This window comes from Lutzomyia longipalpis, chromosome 1 (genome assembly GCF_024334085.1).
Source record: "Lutzomyia longipalpis isolate SR_M1_2022 chromosome 1, ASM2433408v1".
NCBI lineage: Eukaryota > Metazoa > Arthropoda > Insecta > Diptera > Psychodidae > Lutzomyia > Lutzomyia longipalpis.
In genome coordinates this window covers 48,363,847-48,384,417 of record NC_074707.1, presented here as the reverse complement: position 1 = coordinate 48,384,417, position 20,571 = coordinate 48,363,847, and the positions used below count along the sequence as shown (strand labels likewise).

At 38.2% G+C, this 20,571-nt stretch overlaps 4 protein-coding genes across 10 annotated transcripts in view; 1 reads left to right on the top strand and 3 right to left on the bottom strand.

The window, feature by feature from the left end:
• The window catches only part of LOC129787983 (protein Peter pan), a 1,185,971-nt gene that overhangs the window by 570,807 nt on the left and 594,593 nt on the right, over positions 1-20,571 (bottom strand). The gene's annotated exons all lie outside the window — the stretch shown is intronic.
• The window catches only part of LOC129787980 (L-dopachrome tautomerase yellow-f2-like), a 1,067,766-nt gene that overhangs the window by 452,602 nt on the left and 594,593 nt on the right, over positions 1-20,571 (top strand). The window lies entirely within an intron of this gene.
• On the bottom strand, positions 10,174-13,938 carry LOC129787952 (uncharacterized). Its single transcript, XM_055823837.1, has 4 exons — positions 13,435-13,938; positions 13,266-13,350; positions 13,094-13,177; positions 10,174-13,008 (listed from the first exon to the last, which is right to left on the bottom strand). The coding sequence occupies exon 4, from the start codon at positions 12,882-12,884 to the stop codon at positions 10,497-10,499; it is 2,388 nt and encodes a 795-aa protein (XP_055679812.1). The 5' UTR covers positions 12,885-13,008; positions 13,094-13,177; positions 13,266-13,350; positions 13,435-13,938; the 3' UTR covers positions 10,174-10,496.
• Positions 15,001-20,571, bottom strand: part of LOC129787936 (uncharacterized) — a 64,580-nt gene continuing 59,009 nt past the window's right edge. For all 7 annotated transcript variants that reach the window (XM_055823794.1, XM_055823793.1, XM_055823795.1 and 4 more), the window contains one exon: positions 15,001-20,156. In XM_055823794.1, coding sequence (XP_055679769.1) covers positions 18,227-20,156 — 1,930 coding nt within the window. In that variant the 3' untranslated portion in view covers positions 15,001-18,226. The remainder of the gene's footprint in view (positions 20,157-20,571) is intronic.

Genomic DNA, 20,571 nt, shown 5'->3' with positions numbered 1-20,571 from the left:
CCAATCATGTGTGAGCAAACTCCATTTTAAGGTATAAAAGGGGGGCGTATATTAGTAAGGGGGATGAATAATACGGTACCCCGAAAAATTTTTAAAATAAAAAAATCCCGTTATATGACCCTTCAGCAGGTAGAAAATAGGAAAAAATCAATTTTTCGGCGGGGGCGCTATAAAGGGGGGTTGGGGCGGAATCCCATATAGCGCTTGCAACTCGTATTGACCCCCCCTACCCCCATACCAAATTTCATCAAGATCGGCCCAGCCGTTTCGGAGAAGTTCATGTGCCACAAACAAACAAACAAAATTTTCAGCTTTATATATTTAAGAAGAAGATTAATCTCCTCAAAAAATGAAAAATTTACCCCACTTTTCTCATATTGAAATTTAATTTTGAAAATCTTACGAAATTCTTAGCGTGAAAATGGGTGGAAAAGCTCCGCGCAATATGCAAAAGTGTTGAGAGAATGATGGAAAGTTTGCAAATTACTCAAAAGGAAGAAGGTTTGCGTAAAAGAGTGCATAGTAGAGAAGTACTTTAGTCCTTTCAAAATATTTTCATGCACTTTACCCAACTTCCTTTAGTTATTTTGCAAAAATAGAAGGAAGGAAAGACTGAAAGACTTTTAGCTTTTCCTTTGCACTTTATTTTCTCAACGACTTTTCGGGCTCACCCCTCAAGTTCTCCGTGGGAGCTTTTTAACTTTAAACTTGACACAGAGCTTCTGGGTATGGGATATTGTACATCATTTTTGAAAATGTTTACATATTAAAAAGTTTCTTTTGTAACAACTACTACATTGTAAAGCGTTGTAATTTAATTTTTCATACGTCATTTAAGGGAGCAAAATGTTGCCCCATAAAAACCCTCAGGATGGGAAAATGTTGAGAAGAGGGTAAAGATGCAGCAGTAAGAAGTTTTATTGTTCTAACAACTTAGTTTAAAATTTAAAATGAATTGAAAAAGCCACAATTTTTCTTGCAAAACTTATGCCTGGGAAAATGCAGGGAAAATCGAACAAAATCAATTATAAATTTACAAATTCTCGAAGGAAATTTAGCCACAATAAAATAGTCGGTTGAAGGTTCTTTTTATGAATATTTTAGCCGACAAGAGAGTGACCTGATAAACTTTTCCTTTCTTCTTCTTGATATTTATTCACTTGGCTTGTGAAATGCATTCGCGTGCCAAAATCAATTTTCTCGTATTTTTGCTCCTTCCAAGCTCTGTGAACTCCACACAACACACCATCAACATGTCTTCATTGAATGGCATCAAAGACACGACAAATTATGTGATGAATACACCTCTTGAACTCGTGATGTTTTGCAGCTTTTGCAATGTAATGCCATATTATTGGTATCTCGCACCATATTAGGGCAATTTGTTACAAAGTTTCTGAAGATTTTTCTTGTACACAAAATTCTTTTGTAAATTTTCTTTGTAAGATGGAAAAGTTTTCTCTGGAAAGTTGGTGAAGGAGAAAACGATAGAGGAATGTCTATTTTTGGAAGAGCTTTCTTGGATATTCTTTTCCATTTCTCAGATATTCTATCTTCTTTCTCGGAAGAATTGTTGTGATATGAAGTTCAAGCATTTGGAGCTTTTAAAAAAAATTAATTCACCCCAAAGTTCCTCACATGAGGTCAATTATTGTGACCTTTATCCCCCCTCACATGGCAATTTCAGAGAATCTCCGTGAGATGGTAAAATGTTAAAAGATTTAACATTCATTTTTATTTATTCAGTCTCGTAAAAAGGAATAAAAGCACCAACAGGGGAAATGTGAAGAATTTTTTTTTCTTCCACGGAGTGCGTTAAAAAGGAAATCCCACGGAGGGCAAACATGTGGAAGGTCTTTATTGCCTTGGGGGCATAAATAAATGTGAATTTTAGTGAGACAAATATTTGAGGCTTTTTCTTGCTCTTCTTCTTTTGATGCTTATTGCTGCGACAAAAAAGAAAAACGCATGGGGAACTTGTAAGGAATTTTAATTCCTTGAAAATTTCTTTTCTCGGCAATGGAGGAAATATTTTTAGAATTTATTTGGTTCAATGAATATAATTTGGAAATCTGCAATGCATGAATTAATTGCCACGAATATGTTAAAAAAAGATTAAAATTTAAACTTTGAGACGGAAAAGTAATCAAAGCTTTCGGTCGAATGAAGAATGAACAAATAGGATAACTACAGAATATTTTTAAATTTTTTCGCATTGTCTAACTTGAAAACTGTCTAGCCAGTCAAGCAAAGTCTTGAAAAATTTAGCAAAAATCATGAAATTTTACTTAAAAAGTTCTTAAAATCTTCATTTAGTCGGTTTAGCCAAATTCATTCAATATTTGTGGAAATAAACATTTTATATGTAACAAAATTAATAGTTTACGTGTATTAAATCAGTTTTTAACGTAGTTAACAGGAATTTCACGTAACAATTTTATTTTTATCTAAATACAAGGAAAAGTCAGTAAGAAGAAACGTTAAAGGATTGAAACGATTGAAAGGTAAACGTTCTGCAAAAAAAAATCACAAAGGACACGTTTGGTGCATTTTCAAGAAAATTCTTTGGATTGGTAGATTCCTGTAATTTCATCTCTTGGCATTTCTCAGGTTTTCTTCACACAAAAATGGGAATAAACCGAATAAACAGTGTATTGTATTTATCTTGCACTTCCTGGCATTCATTTCTTCCATTTGCAAAAGGATTTAAAGTATTACATTTCACAATTTATCCTTGATTTTTCTTTTATTTTTTCGAAAAGGGTTGGAAAATGTTGGCGGGAGTATTGTAAAGTATATAAAATTTAATCTTAATGCAAATTTCCCTACATAATTTTCTCTCTGTTAAAGAAGAAAAATTGCATTTTGTGGGTGGAAGTGGGCGCGATGAAATTGCAAGGAGTAACAGTGGGTTGGTATAGAATGGTGCTGAAAAGGTCACATATATATTCGATGGTTAATGATGTGAACATTTCTCACACTCAAAATGTATAAAATGTCAAAAGGGGGGTTGCACAAAAGTTTTAATAAATTCCATCGTGTCACACCTCCTCTTTGCGTGATGAATTTTCTTTGGAAATTGCACAAAAGTCTCTTGAGAGATTTGTGATTGATCTGTGTGTGGTTATTACCAGAGTATTATATACCTACATACCTAATAATGTATGTATGTACAATTGTAGCTATATTCTGAAGCGTCTGCATTTGACAACAATGGCATTCCTTATGTGGCAATGCACATCACAAAAATCCATCATGATGTAAACCTCATCGTGTCTATCAAATCATTTACAAGACATTTTGACGCGATCTGCAATGGGAGTTCTTGTGTTGGGATCGGTACGATGCATGGTTTAACACATACATTGCCCTTTCCCAAATTGGGTAGGGTTTACCCATCTCTTTAGGCTATATTTTAAGGTAGATCAAAGTTATTGTTTAAAGTTTTTGTACATATAATTGAAATAAAGATTTGAAAAAAGTAATTTCCAATCAAAACTCATGAATTTTCATACAGGAAGCTCTGAAATTCTTCCTTTATACGAATTCATTCAATTTTTATGAACTTTCAAACCTTTTAATACTAATTCTATATATTCAAAGTCGATAAGAATTTGTTGGGTGTTTAAATACCGTCAAAAGGAGTTATTTTGTACGTTTTTTTTCTAAATTGTTCTTATCAATTATTTCAATTTAGCTGTGATTCTTTCGTAGAAAAGAATAGCACAGCTTCTGTGTACCCCTAAAATGCAAAGCTTTTTATTCAATCCAATTGAATTTTTACTACAATTCCTGAAAATTAGTTTTTGTACATAATTGAAATATTTAATCAATTCAGGGATCTTATGAGCTTCCGGAAATATATTTTGAAGGGATGAAAGCTCTAGAATTTTTTAAAATATACTTCAATAAGAAAAAGAAAGTTCATTTCTTTCTCTTCGAAATAGAGATGATTAAAAAAGTTCTAAGTCTATAAATTTGCGTCGAAAGCTCCGGAGATAGTAGTTTTAATTCGGCTGCATTTCCTGCCGACGCTCCCGGAAGGAGTTTTTGCTCCTAACGTTTTTTCTTTATAAATTTCCTAGAAAACAGTTTTAGAGATTCTATTTTGAAATGTTAAAAAGATGCAAAGTATTCGATTTAGAGCCAAAGTGATCGAACAATTAATAAAGCTCTTTTCTTTCTCTTTGAAATAGATAAAATTAAAAAAGTTCACTGCTAAATAATCCTAAAAATTCCAAGGAATATTAAAAGGATTAAAAAAGGTTTGATTTACCGCAAAATGTATACAAAAGTGATTAAAATGCTAATGGAGTTTTCCTAGTACTTATCGAATATTCTAATTCTCCAGTGGATAGAACTGTTCTATTTTTTTTAATCTATGTCAGACAAACATAATCAACTCTTCTTAATTTTTTTTATCTAGTCTAGAATCCTCGTAGTTTGTTCATTAATCTCTATAAAACTTATCATTTCTTAATTGAGTCGCTTTCAGAATGAAAGTCAAATAAACTTTCTCTACATCTTTTCACGTTCTATATTTTAACACTGCTGTATTTGCCCAACGTGTAGAGAGCTTTTGGAAAAAAAGGGAAGTGTGCAATTCCAGGTTAGGGTAAAAAAAGAACGATGCGGCATCCTCTTCATGTGAAAACCTCTTGCCATGCTCTAGATACCAAACAAGATATAGTTGAGGGTGTGTCTGTATTGCAGAGATGCTCCACCACGAAATCCTTATTTTGATCATCCCGCCATAAGCACTTTGTGTATAAAGTTATTGCAATTCCAACGGCGGAAATAAAATAATTTGCATTTTGAAAATACTGTCTTCTGCAGTGTGGGAACAATGAAGAATTTGCATTTGAAAATATTATTTATAACAGCCCAATTGGATGCGGCGATGTTAAAATGAGAACATTGGGGGACAAAGTCTTGCACAATATTTTGATATTTTGCCAAAAGTAAAACCGAATATTAATGTTGTCTGTGAGCTAAATATTTATCCTATTTATTTGTCTTTCTCCCGTTTGTTTGAAAGCAACCCACCATGCTACTATGTATGGTATGATGCTGCAGGGCGCAATAGATAGACGGGATTTATACTCCTCAGGATGAGACAAAATTAGACAACAACGAAGGGGTGTGGGTGGTGCACACACTCAATAGAGTGACGATGATGTTGAGAGTTTGCAAGTGGATGGTGAATTAATTAAGTCGACGATACATCAAGGAGCTGAATAAGTGGAAGTACATGTGTTCATGCTGAAAATTCTGATCCCTTCCCGACTCCACTCCTCATCATCCCTGCATTTGGAAGAAGGTCAAATGCATTTCCATTTTGAACCATACCCTGGATGTTCAAATTAAATCCATATTATATGAGATACAATATATTTCACCCACCCGAATTGATGAGCATCTTTAACTTGACTTTAACTATACGCAGAAGAACCCATCAAATGGGTTGTTTGAGATGTTAGAAATTCACAAAGCTACATCGAAGAACTTTTTGATTGTTTCCAATTGAATTTTGCCAAAGTATTTTGAATCAAATCTCCTAACGTGGTGACTTCTCATTTACGACGAAAGGGCGGTGTACACGCCTGTCAGAGAAATCATCCTTGTTATGCTTCCTTTGAATTTCAAAAGGAAATCATTTTGAGCGGAAAAGAAATCAATAGGAAAGCTCGTGCTTGCGTGAAAACTGATAATTTGGTGTGTAGCACACGTGGACGTGCGGGTGGGTAATAGTAGACATGGAAAGCTTCTAACTCATTCAGTTATCCCTCCATTCATAAAGAAAACCCTTCACAGTAAAAAAGAAAGATTTATTTTCATACGAGGGGCTTATAATTGCTAAGAACTCTAACGAATATTTTTACTGAAGTTGATTAAAGGTTAAGCCTCAATTGCATAATAAAATTAACAAGCAGCCCCTTCCTCTTCTGCTTACAGAAGGCGTAAAGTTCAGCATTTTATAGATATTATGGAGGCTGACCTTTTGTCAATTTATGTGTTTTTAATTAATTACTTTTTTATGGTCTAAATATGAAAGACTCGGGTAGATACTGACGCAAATTTAATGTTTTTTTATGCTTTAGGATAAATCCTTCCGACGATTCCCAAACAAAGACACAATTGACCACTGAGGAAGACGCACAGTAGCGTCGAAAGCTCTGGCCCTAAAATTGAAAGGATGTGTTTGGGTTGACCTTCCGTCCCTTGGCTGACGCATTCGGAAGAATTTATCCTAAAGCATCAAAAAATAAATATGAAAGAATTATTAAAGAATTATGATGGAGGCGCCTGGTGATACCATTAATGCTTTTGCTAATGAAGAGATTTAATAAAATTCTATTTAATTTTTCAAAAAAAAATTCATTTACAGCCAGAGAATGAAACGAAAGACATTTTACATTTACATTTACATTTACATTTATTAAATCATTTCAAGTTTACATGAAAGTATACATGAAAGAGAGTCACCAGCAGTAGCAGGGCTGTTTTGCTGTGGGAGGGTGGGGGAAGGGGGGAACCAGACTAGGATCGGTATCTGGAGACCGCGAGGGTTTCCAGATCGGCCAAGCTCGCGGAGGCAAAAAACTGGGCTACGGTTTTCCCCGAGAGCCCACCAAGCCTCCCTGCCAAGTTGTTCACTATGAGAGGGGCCAGGTAACTAAAGCCCCTCCTAAAGGCCTCCGTCCTCGGAAGCGGGATCGAAAGGAGCTCCTTCCTACCAGGAGCCCCAGCCACAAAGCAGGGGAGGGGGCGGCGCCTGTCCCTGAGGTAGGCGTCCACGATGGTCCTCAGGTAGAGGCAGAGGAGAGGCATGATGTTCCACCGCCTGAACAGCGGCTCCGAGTGCGCCCTTCCACGGGCGAACGACATTGCCCGGAGGGCTTGCTTCTGGGCCACAACCAGGGACTCCAAGTGGGCTTTGTGGGCACCACCCCAGAAGACTAGGCCATACCTCAGAACAGATTCGCCGAGGGCGAAATAGAAGCCTCTGAGTAAGTGTCCCGGACACGACCGCCTCAGAGCGTAGAGCTGCCTTGTCATCGTTCTCATTTTACCTTCGACCTTCTCAATATGGGGTGACCACTTCATATCGCGATCCAAGATTAGGCCAAGGTATTTGAAGCAGTCGACCTCTTGGATGTCAACACATAAGTCAGGAGTGCACGGCGATGAGCGCCGTCGGCAGTCGCTCGAGTGGGAGATCAGGGAGATGTGGCCATCGCACCGACCCCAGAATCGCATCAAGACCGTTTTCGGGCTCACAATCATTCCATGGGAATCCATCCACTCCCGCACACAGATCAGGTCAGCCTCGACTCGCGGCAGTAGCTCCTCCAAAGATTCTCCCGCGAAGAGCAGCGCTAGATCGTCCGCATAGGCCGTTCCGGTGCCCTTAAGAAAGCGGTCATCTAAGAGGCTATTTATGTATACCAGGAATAGCAGGGGTCCGAGGACAGATCCCTGCGGGACTCCGAGCGTGCATGGGGCCGGCTCACCGGGAGGGGAGCCCGGTAGTCTCACTCGCTGAAGTCGGCCGGTGAGGTATGTCTCCAGCCATTGCAGTGGAGTACCTCGGAAGCCAGCGCATTCCAGTTTGCGTAGTAAAATGTCGTGCCGGACCGAATCAAAGGCCTTACAGACGTCAATAAAAACAGCCATCGTAGTCTTGCGGCGAGGAGCATTGTGGGCCCCTTGTAATCCGTGAAGAAATCGAGCGAGTGCGTCCTCACAGCTCATTCGACTTCGGAATCCGTGCTGAGCGCTGGAGATAAAATTGTGCTTATCAAGAAAACCGACCATCCTGGAGTGGACCAATCTTTCAATCAGCTTTGATATCGTGGAGACTAGCGAGATCGGCCAAATATCTGTTTAGAAGCTTTCGGCAAAATATCTGTTTAGTCTGTTTCCACTCGGAGAATTTACACTAAAGTCTGTATTTATAGAGTCCAATTGAAAATTGAATTAAATACCCCCCAATGGGAATGAATTGAGTAAATTGTGGTGGTTGTTAGATACTCTGGCAGTGAGCTGAGCACCCATCCATGCACGAGAAGACTACATGTGGGATCAATGTGGCTATTGTCGAATTAACCAACATAAATTCCGCAAATTCTCCTCAAAAACCCCAAGCTTAAAGCACACATACATAGTACTTATCGTTAAGCAGCAGTGACCAATTTTGGGAGAGACAAAAGAGCTCCTTTTCACCATCTTTAGGGGGGGATTCAGAAAATTAATTTTAATTAAACCACAACGCGGGAAAATTTAATTATATAGGGCAAAAATTTAAATTTAACTCGCGGAGCTTTTAATGAAAATATACGCGTGCCCCTTAAAGTCTTCTTTGCTGGCAGATTGAGCTTTAAAATGTGAATTTTCTTGGGAATCCCCAAAGGAAAGAGGGAGTTATACTTTTGCCAAAAAGTACATCGCCCAAAAAGGGTTGCTCCATTTTCTTCTTTTCTCCGTACATATTGTCAATACAATTTACTGCCCACCCTGTCTACGTTATGTGTGTGAATTCAATGTGAGGAAATAAAGTCCTCGTTTGAGAAAAAAAGAGCAAATTGATGTTGAAATCAATCCTCCAGGGGTGATTGGCATCGTTATTTCATTGCTATGTATGCGCGTTTAGGGATGAGAAATGAACTTTTATACTGAAAATTCCTCAAAGTCATCAACACACCTACATAGTCAGGAAATCCTCCTTTCATTCATAACACAAACGTGCTTTACATAGGAATATGGGGTGAAATCATGTGGATACGATGCGAAATGGGGTAAAATATTTCACCAACTTAACACACGTAGGATGAATATTAGGAAAAATATCTCCCATAGGACTCATACAATGGCTACAATGTGGGAAATATGTTATGAAATGAAGCATATGCGTGTTAGGAATGTCCTTCGCTGGAAATTCCACTCCGTTTCATCCTTTAGGAGTTGCTGCTTGTATATATAGCAATGAATGTCTTTATATCTTGAAAAAAAAAAACATTTGAAGCAAATTTAAAGGATGATTTAACTCTTGTCTGTCTTAAAAATGATTTTCATGATTATCACGACGTTTTATTCAAAGTTCTTGAAGTCTTTAGAGTCATATCTTCCACTCTGCATGATCGATTTTCTTCAAATTGAACTAAATGTGACTCAAATCAACGGTTTTGCAGATTACTACGACCTTTCTAAAGAATCAGAAATCTTTAAAACAATTCTTTGAGTTTTTTATTTTCGTTGAATGTTTGCAGTTCTTCATTCTTTGTCGGAAAATCTTTTTTCAATTGGATAGTAAAAGTAGCTTTTTGATTCCTTTGAGCAATTTTCAATAGTTTAGAGAGATTTTCTTTCATTTTATCGAAATCTCTGATGCAGAAATCTTTCTTGAGAAAACAATTAGGTGAAAGCTCTGAAAGAAAGATAAAGCATTTTCTTCTTTGACTCTTTATTAAAGAAGAATATTTTATTTAAGTCTGGAAAACATTTTCAATTTATTCAATTTATAATTCTTTTAATTTAATTTAGAAAATAATAAAGAATTTCTTGTATTTTATCATTCAGCAGCCAAGTAAAGGGTCTGGCAGTAAAGAGGTTAAAATGAAGGCTTTAGAATCAGTTTAAGAAATGTTCCAACTGCAGGAGAATTTTTATTGCCATTCTGTTTTATCAATTAAATTTAATATTCAATTTGGCCACACTGACCACTTTTATCCTCTAAGAATGTCAAAAAGCTTTAGAAAGTGATTGTACACGCAGTTGTGTAAGCAATTCCATACCTTGAACGATATGCAGGTAATAATTAATATCTTCCCAAATTAGAGCAAGCAGGAAGCAATAAGAATGATGTCGTGGCCCACCAACCTTTAACGAGACACAGGCAAAGATTAATAAACCATCAGAAATGCACGTAAGAAGCAATAAGCGCAGGAGTCGTGGCCCACCAACCTTGAAAGACAGAAACAAATGATTAGAATCCTCGACCTTCCGGCCGGAGGACAAAACTTTTTGTGTCCTTGATGAGCGCTGTCTTCAATTGGTGGCCACGAACGGCAGGTGTGGTGGACAAACGACGTGCAATAGGCGCAATCACGCACGAATGCAATGCAGCCACGTGGAGTTCTCCTCCGGGAATGTGCCGCAAATAAAAGCACAAGATTTTTCTCCTTCACAACTTTATTTTTCACTAAATTTAACTCACAAATAACTCCTACTACTTTACTTTACTGTCTAAATTGATTTTAAATAAAATGCAAAATGAAATTAAAGCACAAATTAATTATTTTATGGATCGCACAATTCCACGCGTGATTTTTCTTTCTCTGTCAAACCGGAAGTGCCAAATGAATGATCATTTGACGTGAAGGAACTTACAATTTATTTCACGGGTGGCGCTCTGCGCACCGAGAAGCGATGGCAGTAATTCAATTTTAGGGTTGCCCTCTGAGCGCCCGACATTCTCCCCGGTGTGATCCAGTCAGTCATTCGATTGATTGGAACACAAGATTCATACCTTGGAAGCCGATGAACCTTCTCTGGAATAGCGGGGCTGCTGAAGCTGATTTGTATAGAGCACACGAGACTCCTTCCTCAAACGCAGAACTGATTGAAGTTGCGGGAAATGCTGTTGCTGAATGATGAGTTCCGAGCGAGACGAATTCGGCAAGGGAATGAGATGCAATGATTCGAATGGGACGATAGCATTTCCTGGGCAACTCCTCATGAGTCTCAATCCTCGAGCATGACTGAGGAGTAACAGAAAGTTCAGCCGTTTCCAATTGTGATCTGGAATGCTCCCCGGCTGAACACTGATCGCTGCAGTTTCGAGAACTTCCCACTGGATGGGAATGATGTAACTTGAAGCACCCTTGAGTTCTGACACGGAAGAAATGTCCTGATTCCGATGCATCATTGGTGTCAGTCGACTCAAGAGAAGAGCGAGAGTGGACTGTATTTTTGGGGATAAATGGCTGATGAATCAATGAAGTTGATGGTGACGACTCAGACTCTTCCACATCAATCGCTGGATCTGATTTGGAATCCAGAAAAAGTCCCTCTTCTAGAGCGTGGATGATTTGAAGCTGAACTGATTCCACTAGTGGAGTGTTATCATCCACTGGAAGAGACGTCCGAAGTGTGTCAGGAGCCATTGGAAGCGATTTATTGCAGGCCTTGCGAGAAGCAATTTGCAAGGCACAATTTTTGTAGAACGGGCGTTCCAATGCGCAGATTTCCTGGAGGATGAATCTGCTGAACTCATCGAGAATGCATGAGGTGTTGTGGAAATGAAGCTGATTAAGAAATCTTCCATCACCAATGCACTGATGAGCTGAAGCGAATGAAGCTAATGGATATTGTGATGCAAGCTGTTCCTCCAATTGTGATGCTTGTACAGGCACATTCTCGAGTTCCCTGACTTGATGCAATGACGTTTCCGGAGTTGTGGCAGTGCACACAATGCAGTCACAGGTAGACATAACCTCATCTTCTCCCACTACCACATGGCCAAACATTGAAGCTTTCAACAGGGGAAGTCCTGGTCCCAGTAAGATGGAATCATTCAGGAGGCAATCCCAGAACTGTTTGCCAGAGATGATAATGTCTACAGGGCGTTGCACAGCCCAATCCGGATCCGCCAGAGGGATATGCTGAGGTATGTGCATCTTGGAGGAATCTACAGGGCAGTTGGGAAGCATGCCTGGGATTTGAGGCATGACGAAACATTTCAGTGTGATGCGGATGCCATTAGTCCTGGAGACTACAGTCGCGTTCACAAAGAATCTAGCGCGAGAAGTCGTGGCGCGCAGGCCACTGACAAAGAAGCAAGCAGGATGTCTCGGTAGATTCGACTGATTCGCCATGTATGAAGCAATGACGTTAACTTGAGCTCCACAGTCAAGTAGTATGCGGTAGGAACGCATCTGCCCAGTTGCTGTTAGAAGATTCACCAAAGCCGTCGCAAGAATGACTCTTGGAGGTGGATAGGAGTGGTAAATCTCAGAAGCAGAACAGACAGCAACATTGGCAGAGGAATCCGGAGGACTGGTGGAACCTTGGACGTCTGAAGCATTGTCTGAGGATGCTGAAGCTTGGCTGGAGATGCCTTGATTCACAGAGCTGGATTTGTCATGAAGCAGGACATTGTGCCAGCCCTGGCACTTGTGGTACGGATGATGTGACTTCCTACAGTACCGATATAGATGGGTACTGACAGTGTTGACGAGAGCTTGTTGCTGGGGCTGGCCAGCGTGTAACTTGTTGATGCATTCACGTGAAATTTGTGCTTTCCCGGGAGATGGATTGGCTGAAGCTTGAGATGAGTGCCATGAACCATACATCCTGTCAAATATAGGCAAATGCAATTGAGGAAGCTTGACTGCTGTCACAGGGAGTGCAGAGCCGCTGGTGGCACCCAACGGAACATATTTCAATGCATTGCTGAACTTTTCCATGTTCTCATGATGCTGCATCTCCGACGTGTGATAGCGACTTTCGGATTGTTGTATGAAGGTAAGAAACTGTTGCGTTAAATCCCCAGAAGCAATGGAGGGAGGCTTCACGTCTGTGGCGGAATATCCGGGAGCGTCAGTAAGAAGATCTTTGATTTTGACCATAAGCAAGTCGCATCGCTGAATGAAATCCTTGAGGCTGGCAACCTCAGCAGTTTGATGAAGCTCAAGCGTTTTGCTAGCGATGATTTCTGCCTGGACGTCGATATATTGTTTTCTAAGTGCCCCCATTGTGTCCAACTGACTGGCTAAGTTTGCAGAATAGTCAGCTAGTTGTTTGTCAATGTCAGTGAGGCCATCGACGAAGGTTTGAATTCGAGAAAATCCGGTCAAAATTGCTCCCCGGATTTCGAGAGACATGATTGCGCTTGCGGTGTAGGCACTGGGATGAAGCAGAAAGACTAGAAGCTCTTGACGCCACGCTGATCCAAGCAAGAGGATCGATGGACCAAATGTACACGCAGTTGTGTAAGCAATTCCATACCTTGAACGATATGCAGGTAATAATTAATATCTTCCCAAATTAGAGCAAGCAGGAAGCAATAAGAATGATGTCGTGGCCCACCAACCTTTAACGAGACACAGGCAAAGATTAATAAACCATCAGAAATGCACGTAAGAAGCAATAAGCGCAGGAGTCGTGGCCCACCAACCTTGAAAGACAGAAACAAATGATTAGAATCCTCGACCATCCGGCTCGAAGGACCAAATGTACACGCAGTTGTGTAAGCAATTCCATACCTTGAACGATATGCAGGTAATAATTAATATCTTCCCAAATTAGAGCAAGCAGGAAGCAATAAGAATGATGTCGTGGCCCACCAACCTTTAACGAGACACAGGCAAAGATTAATAAACCATCAGAAATGCACGTAAGAAGCAATAAGCGCAGGAGTCGTGGCCCACCAACCTTGAAAGACAGAAACAAATGATTAGAATCCTCGACCTTCCGGCCGGAGGACAAAACTTTTTGTGTCCTTGATGAGCGCTGTCTTCAATTGGTGGCCACGAACGGCAGGTGTGGTGGACAAACGACGTGCAATAGGCGCAATCACGCACGAATGCAATGCAGCCACGTGGAGTTCTCCTCCGGGAATGTGCCGCAAATAAAAGCACAAGATTTTTCTCCTTCACAACTTTATTTTTCACTAAATTTAACTCACAAATAACTCCTACTACTTTACTTTACTGTCTAAATTGATTTTAAATAAAATGCAAAATGAAATTAAAGCACAAATTAATTATTTTATGGATCGCACAATTCCACGCGTGATTTTTCTTTCTCTGTCAAACCGGAAGTGCCAAATGAATGATCATTTGACGTGAAGGAACTTACAATTTATTTCACGGGTGGCGCTCTGCGCACCGAGAAGCGATGGCAGTAATTCAATTTTAGGGTTGCCCTCTGAGCGCCCGACAGTGATTCTATTCTAGATTAAATAAAATCATTTTTCCCACCAATCTAAGAATTCAGAATCGCACAAGGGAAGCTTTCAAAGGTACCTACCCCTACAGACGGTAAAAAAAGAATTAATTAGACATATTTCCTTTTCCCAATTTCCACATTGTTTATTACCTAAAAATGTAAACGTAATTGGTTTTTATTGCACACCTTCCTCAATCCTCGAGGTCTTATCGTGGTAAATTCTTATGTAAGAAATGCGGATCATTTTCTTATGTAACTATGGGAGAATATTTTCAGTGTGCATGAGGTATATCCCTTCTCTGCAGTCACTTACCCTTGATTTTTATCGTGTGATAAAAGTTATACACACCGTGTGGGTGAAGAAGGAGTCATAAAAGTTGCCATTCACCCCCCAAATATAGCCCAGCAGAGTTCTCCACTTAGTGGGGAGTGTGAGACATTTTTATCCTTAAGGGTGGTGCGAAGAGAAGATGTCTGTGATGAAGGAAAAATTGTGGTCTGAGTGATGATTTTTATGTGATATCGTAAAGTGTGACAAAAGGTATCAAAGATGAGATCGTTGTCAACCACCTGGCCTCATTTAATTGTTCTCTTCTCGCGTCTTTTGCCAAAGAGCTCCTCAGCAAAGTTTATCAGCAAACACAGCCTGGTCGAATTTCCACCCACGCCACGAAGTTTTCCTCAATGTCTCCTTCGCTACCTTCTCTATTCACAGCTTTTATTTGAGTAAACTCCGCGTCAAGGGGATTGATTTAGCGGGAAAACAAGAAATAATATTGTTCCTTAATAATGGGAAATATGGTGTACCTCATCAAATAACTTTTCCCACAGCATCTCAAAATTCTCTCCTTTTCCTCCCCGCAAAGAGTGTGGTGGAGGTTCTTATCGGAATAATTATCACACAGCATGCGGAGGAGCTTTGGTGGAACTCTATGCTGATCCAAGTGGAAGTTTCCTAATTGGAAAGGCAACAATATGTCTTTTGCACCCACATTAATCATAATCACAAAAGAGATGCGAAAGTGGAAGAAAAATTGAAAAATTTTCATATTTTTTATGGGAATTTTAATTTATTTTCTGTATTTTATAGTAACATTTATTTTATTTTCATTAGTTCTTTTCATTGTTTTCTCATCTTTCCAATATTTTTTTAAATCTTCACTTTCACCTATACCTTGCTTTCACGATTCATCTAAATATTTGTTTCCTTCTTCATTCTAATATGTATAACTTTTCATATTACATTTATTTGAATTTTTTTCAATTACTTTTTTACTTAAAATATTTTTTTCATCAATTTTAGTGCGTTGAAAATAAATTTTTATGTAATATTTTATATAATATAGTTCTGTAACACATGTATCTAACAATTGGCATTCGCACGCTCTAAAAAATATTTTTTTATCATCTCATGGTGTAGAAAAATTATAGATTTTTTTTTTGAAATATTTTTCACTCAATATATAGCTTTTTTTCCCTCAATCTCTTTTTTTTCTTTGAAAATTGACATTGAAAATTATGACACAATTTTCTTAACAAGTAAAGCTTTTTAATTTTTTTTTATTCTTGATTTATTTTAAATTCCTTTTTCTTACCAAATAGTATTTTTTTTCTCCAAGACATTAAGATGTCGTAAATTTTCAGTTAAATTTGTGAAAAGGGTAAAAGTTTTAAATGCATTCCTTTGTTGGGATTATCTATTTATTTAATTAAATATTTGCTTAGGGATTTTGATTGAAAATATAAAAATAAAAAAGGGGTGACTATCTGGATGAAAAATAAAGCGATATTCGTATTTTAGAAAATTAATTATTCGGAATATTTGAGGAAATTCATTGATATTCGGAATTTATTATAAATTTTTATTGTTATTCAACTAAATTGGCTGAAAAAAAAATCATGTAAATTTTCTCTTGTTATAACATTGGGTTGTTTCATAATATTATGAATTTTCCTAATATATTTTTATTTTTTAAGATTTCCGATTCGGAAAAATATCGGCAACTCAAAAATATTTTCAAAAAAAAATTATTCGGTATCTTTTAGAGTTAATGCAGTTAACTTAAAAATCATTAAATCTTTTTTTTTTTGATACAGAACTAGGTTATCCTATAATGATCCAGATTGTTCTAATATATTTTAATTTTTCTCTTATGGTTTTCTTTCCCCAAAAAAATTAAACAAGCCAAAAAATAATCGCAAAAAATGCATCAAAATTTTCCAAATAATTGCCAGATATTTACCCCTTGCTAGAAATAAAGAGACAACACTGCCAATGCAAAAGTTCTCAATGTAGAACTTTTTCTTGCACAGCAATGGAATTTACGTACAAAATCCACGTGCAAATATTTATTGGGTGGGTGGTGTAAATGATATTGAATGGCATGAGATTAAATACTTTTCCAGAGAATTACGCGTGATAAAAGGGGCACGAGGAGGATGTAAAAGTGTGTGTGTGCGGGATGAATTATTTGAGATTATTTACTTGTTTATTTTGATTATTTACAGATTCAATAGAGTGGAAAATTTTAATTGATTTGAATTGTTTTTTTTTTTTGCATATTTTGGGATTTTCCACTTGACATTTTTTTTCAACGGAGAAGGAATGAAAATTGGACCACGGAAACGTTTTTTTCTTTTTCAAACCACTCCAGGGCACAACATGTAGGGATTTTTGTTGCCTTTTTTTGCTCATTTACTTCTCTTTTTTTTTGAATGATCATTTTTTGGAGCTCTGTGAGTGGATACTAACTAATACTACCTACATAGTTTTTGTTCATTTTTTTATTTTACTAAATTGGAAACATTTATTATGTATTTTTCATTTTCACGCTTTCTACGAAACCATCATTCGCACACAATCAACATTTTTTTACTAAATAACTTTTCTTTTAAATTTATCTGTGTCATGCTAAAAAAAACTTATATAATTCGTAAGGGGAAAAAATCACGATCTCTTACTAAAATTACAAGCTATTATATATATTCAATAAATATAAAAAACAAATTAGTAATCATAAGATTTTCTTTTTTTCATTTTAAATCGAAAAATAATTCTAATACTTTTCCTACAATATTTTCGTCTTAATCCTTTCCTATACATAAACTCTCTGTCTTTCCTTTAACATTTTCAATTCGTTTCACAACACACCGTGTTGCCAACCGCAGAGAAATTCTTGGAATTTCTCGCAAAATTCTTTCAGTTTCCACTTGAGGCTAAAAAATATTCGGGGAAAATTGCGAATGTGCCTATTTAATTGCCTTAATTTCACACCCTGTCTCATCATTTTAAATACATTTTTTTAATATTTAATTTTATTACTTTTCATTCTAAATTTTTTTTCTTCATAATTTATTGTTGGAACAACAGCAATAACAATTACGCCTGCGTTTTGTGATTTTATTCTTCTTCTATATACTCATAAGATCAATTTTGGACTTAAGTCTTTCTATTATATATTTTTAAAGTGTTTTTTTTTTATAGATTTATTATATTGTTAGTGGTTTAATTTATTTTTATGGAATAAGGGAAATTTTTACTTCTCCATAAAATATACTTAAAACCAAAAAAAAAAGTAATTTATGCTCTTAAATTCCATTATTCGTTTATGTTGTGAAAGCTTTTTGAAAGGACGCTCATTGACACTTTGCACCGCCATTTTTGGTTTTAATTCTCAAGAATTCAAAACGGTTGAAATTTGATTTTTGAACGTTAAACTTTTAGAAACAAAAGGCGATTTTTTTTAGTTCTTTAAATAGAACAAAAATTAAACGAAGAAAAGGATGAAATGGAGACTTAAATTGCTGAAGAAAATATTGGAAGAAAACTTCTGAGTTAGAGACAAATAATAAGAAAAAAAAAATCTGAAAAATTGAGGTTAGAAAAGCACCGTCATTTTGCTTTATTAGTTCATTTTCAGAATAATACAAAGAGAGAAAGAAACACAAATTCTTGCAACAGCTTGGGTATTTATTGGCTGCTTAAAGAGAGCTTTAACGGAATTAAATATAAGTTCTTGACCAACAACATAGCGTCTCTATTTATGCTTTCATTTCTATGTTTTCTATGGAATTTCTTGCTTTCATTTTAATTAATTAAAAATTTGCTATTTAGGAGAAATTTTTTTTTATATTAATTCTCACAATAAAAAAAAGTTTTTTTTTAAAACTTTTTTGAAGGAGCAAGGGGATGGTATCAGAATAAGTTTTAATGGATTATTTATTAATACGGCTTACCTTTTCCATCATCCCCCAGTTAATTTTTCCTAAACACATCTTAAATCATCTGAGCTTCACGATTCGAATGCTCAATTGCTGCTAGGAGATCATGCTTTTGACGCACATAAAGTCGCCCCTTTTTCCACGGATTCTGCAATTGGAGGGGCTTAAAGTCATCCCGGAGGCATCTCTCACGTGCCCCAATAACGGCCACTAAGCAGAAATTGTCCAACTTATCGGCCGTATAGATGGGTCCTTCGCGTCCTTTGAGCACAACAGCCATATTGAGTTGCTTCACAACAAGATCCACCACCTCACGCGCTGTGGTTTTCGTCGTTACATGGAGCTTGAGACTTGTCCCACTAGCTAGGCCTGTCTCGTAGGCGGCATACACCTGGATTATTGCTGCATCACGACCTACATCCGTAGCTGGGGCTTCCGTGTCCGGTGTATTCGATTCGGACGTTCGCGCTTTTTCGTGAGCATGCGTATTCGTTGCAAGAGGCTGGTGGTGTCCTGCTGGGGCAATCTCAACAGGCTGTCTGCGGTTTTCGCTCCGAGTCCCGGTGCCAGCTGACGGACCCGGAGCCAGGAAAAAGGGCTGCTCATCTTCGGCAATATGTAGGGGTTGCTCCCGCAATGCGCGGGATTCATTTTGTATGGCAGACAGGGTGGATTTGAGGTACGTTGCGCCAGCTGAGGTAGATGGATCTGGCTCAAATAGTTGCTTCCTACTCCGTACAACACCAACCGTGGGTGCTGCTGCTGCCTCATCCCCAGCAGCCTTAACATTTGTCATGCTAATTGAAGCCTCCATTTTCGTGCTATGTGGACGTGATGCTTTGTTTGGCGTTGACGTGAGAACTGTATAACTGGCTGTCTCACTATCACTTGACAAACTATGGACAGACTCCGTGGTTCCGGTATAAGTTGGCCGGATATTGAGCAATGGACTTGAAGCAGCTGAAAAGCTCGTATTGATGGTTGTTGTTCGTTTTCGATGTGGTTGCTTCTTTGACACAGTCAGCGTGTCCTCCGACCTAGACGGCGGTAGGCGTGACCCAACGTGGCCACCACCGTCAAATCCAACAGAATGGTAACTATGCCCTGAATGGGAGTAATTGGAATCAGCACTATTCTTCCGGGAAGTCCCATCAAATTCCGATGTTGCACTCAAGTAGCGTGAACTCATGTTGGAATTCCCACCACCAGCAACACAGAGATGTTGTTCGGATTTGGAGTGCTCCGCCACGAGTAAACCATTGCCACTGGAGACTGCTGGTCCAGGCCATGAACCCCTTCCCGGGGAAGATTTCATCAGTTTCCCATCTCGTGGTGGAGGCTGCAGCAGTTGTCGTTTCGTTTCATCCACCTTTGAATCTCGCACCTCCTGACACTCGAGAATCTCCCTCATTGCAATGCTTGGCATGCATCCACGATCCCGCGCGAAGCTTATCACATCCATTAGCCATCGAACACCCTTCCACACGGCATTCAGGCTCGTTGAGAGTTCCTGCAATTTGCAAAGCCTCTCCTTGGCTGCTTGTACCTCAATTGTGGAGAATGCCTCGCGGTGTGAATGATTGGCCAGCACAGTGTCCAATTCGAGGATACACGAGAGTCGGGAGTACTTCTGAATTATTCCATTCTGATACGTCCTCAGGTGGATCATCTCAAAAGCCTGCAGTGGTAGACTCAGCAAGTCCCCACGTTGCAGAAGAATCTCCCTCTGCCCCGGGACAGCGCACGAGAATTCCGGTGGTGGACAAATAACCAGGAAACTCACATCGGGACTCAATTCAATCACCTCCACATCATACAAACGATGCCTCAGGGCATCATCCGTCGGGGTGTCCATATATTTGAACAACCTGTGCGCTGCTATTGTGAGATCCTCAAGGAAAAGTTGCTGAACTTCCGTCGGCTGCTCACTCTGTGGCCCAAACATTATTGTGGATTTTCGTCCCTTCAGGAATTCCCATTCCTCCCTGTTTTTGAACAATATATAGGTTGTATATAGCAATTAAACACTCCATGTTGAGATTTTTATTCAATTATTAAAATTTCATTAATGGCATGGGCGCGAGTTTTTACTCCCTCCACGTCACTTTTTATTGTACTTTCCACAGAGAGGAAGAGGGTGAATGTACAAAAAGCTCCCTAATTTAATATTTTATGCACAGGGTGGTGCGAATATTTCGCCCCAAAAAAAGGCTGCGAAAATAATTGGCCATTTCCGCAAAAATGGGAGTTTCATTGTGGAATTTTCAATTAAACGGATTTTTATTTAATTTGTTTTTCATAATTGTAGGCGAAGAAATATATATAAATGTGTGAAGAATATAATTTTTAAATGGAAATTTTTAATATTTTAAATTGAAATATTTTATTTAACAAAATCGT

Excerpts from the sequence above, each read along its gene's own strand:
- LOC129787952 (XM_055823837.1), bottom strand. The coding sequence starts at position 12,884 with ATGTCTCTCGAAATCCGGGGAGCAATTTTGACCGGATTTTCTCGAATT.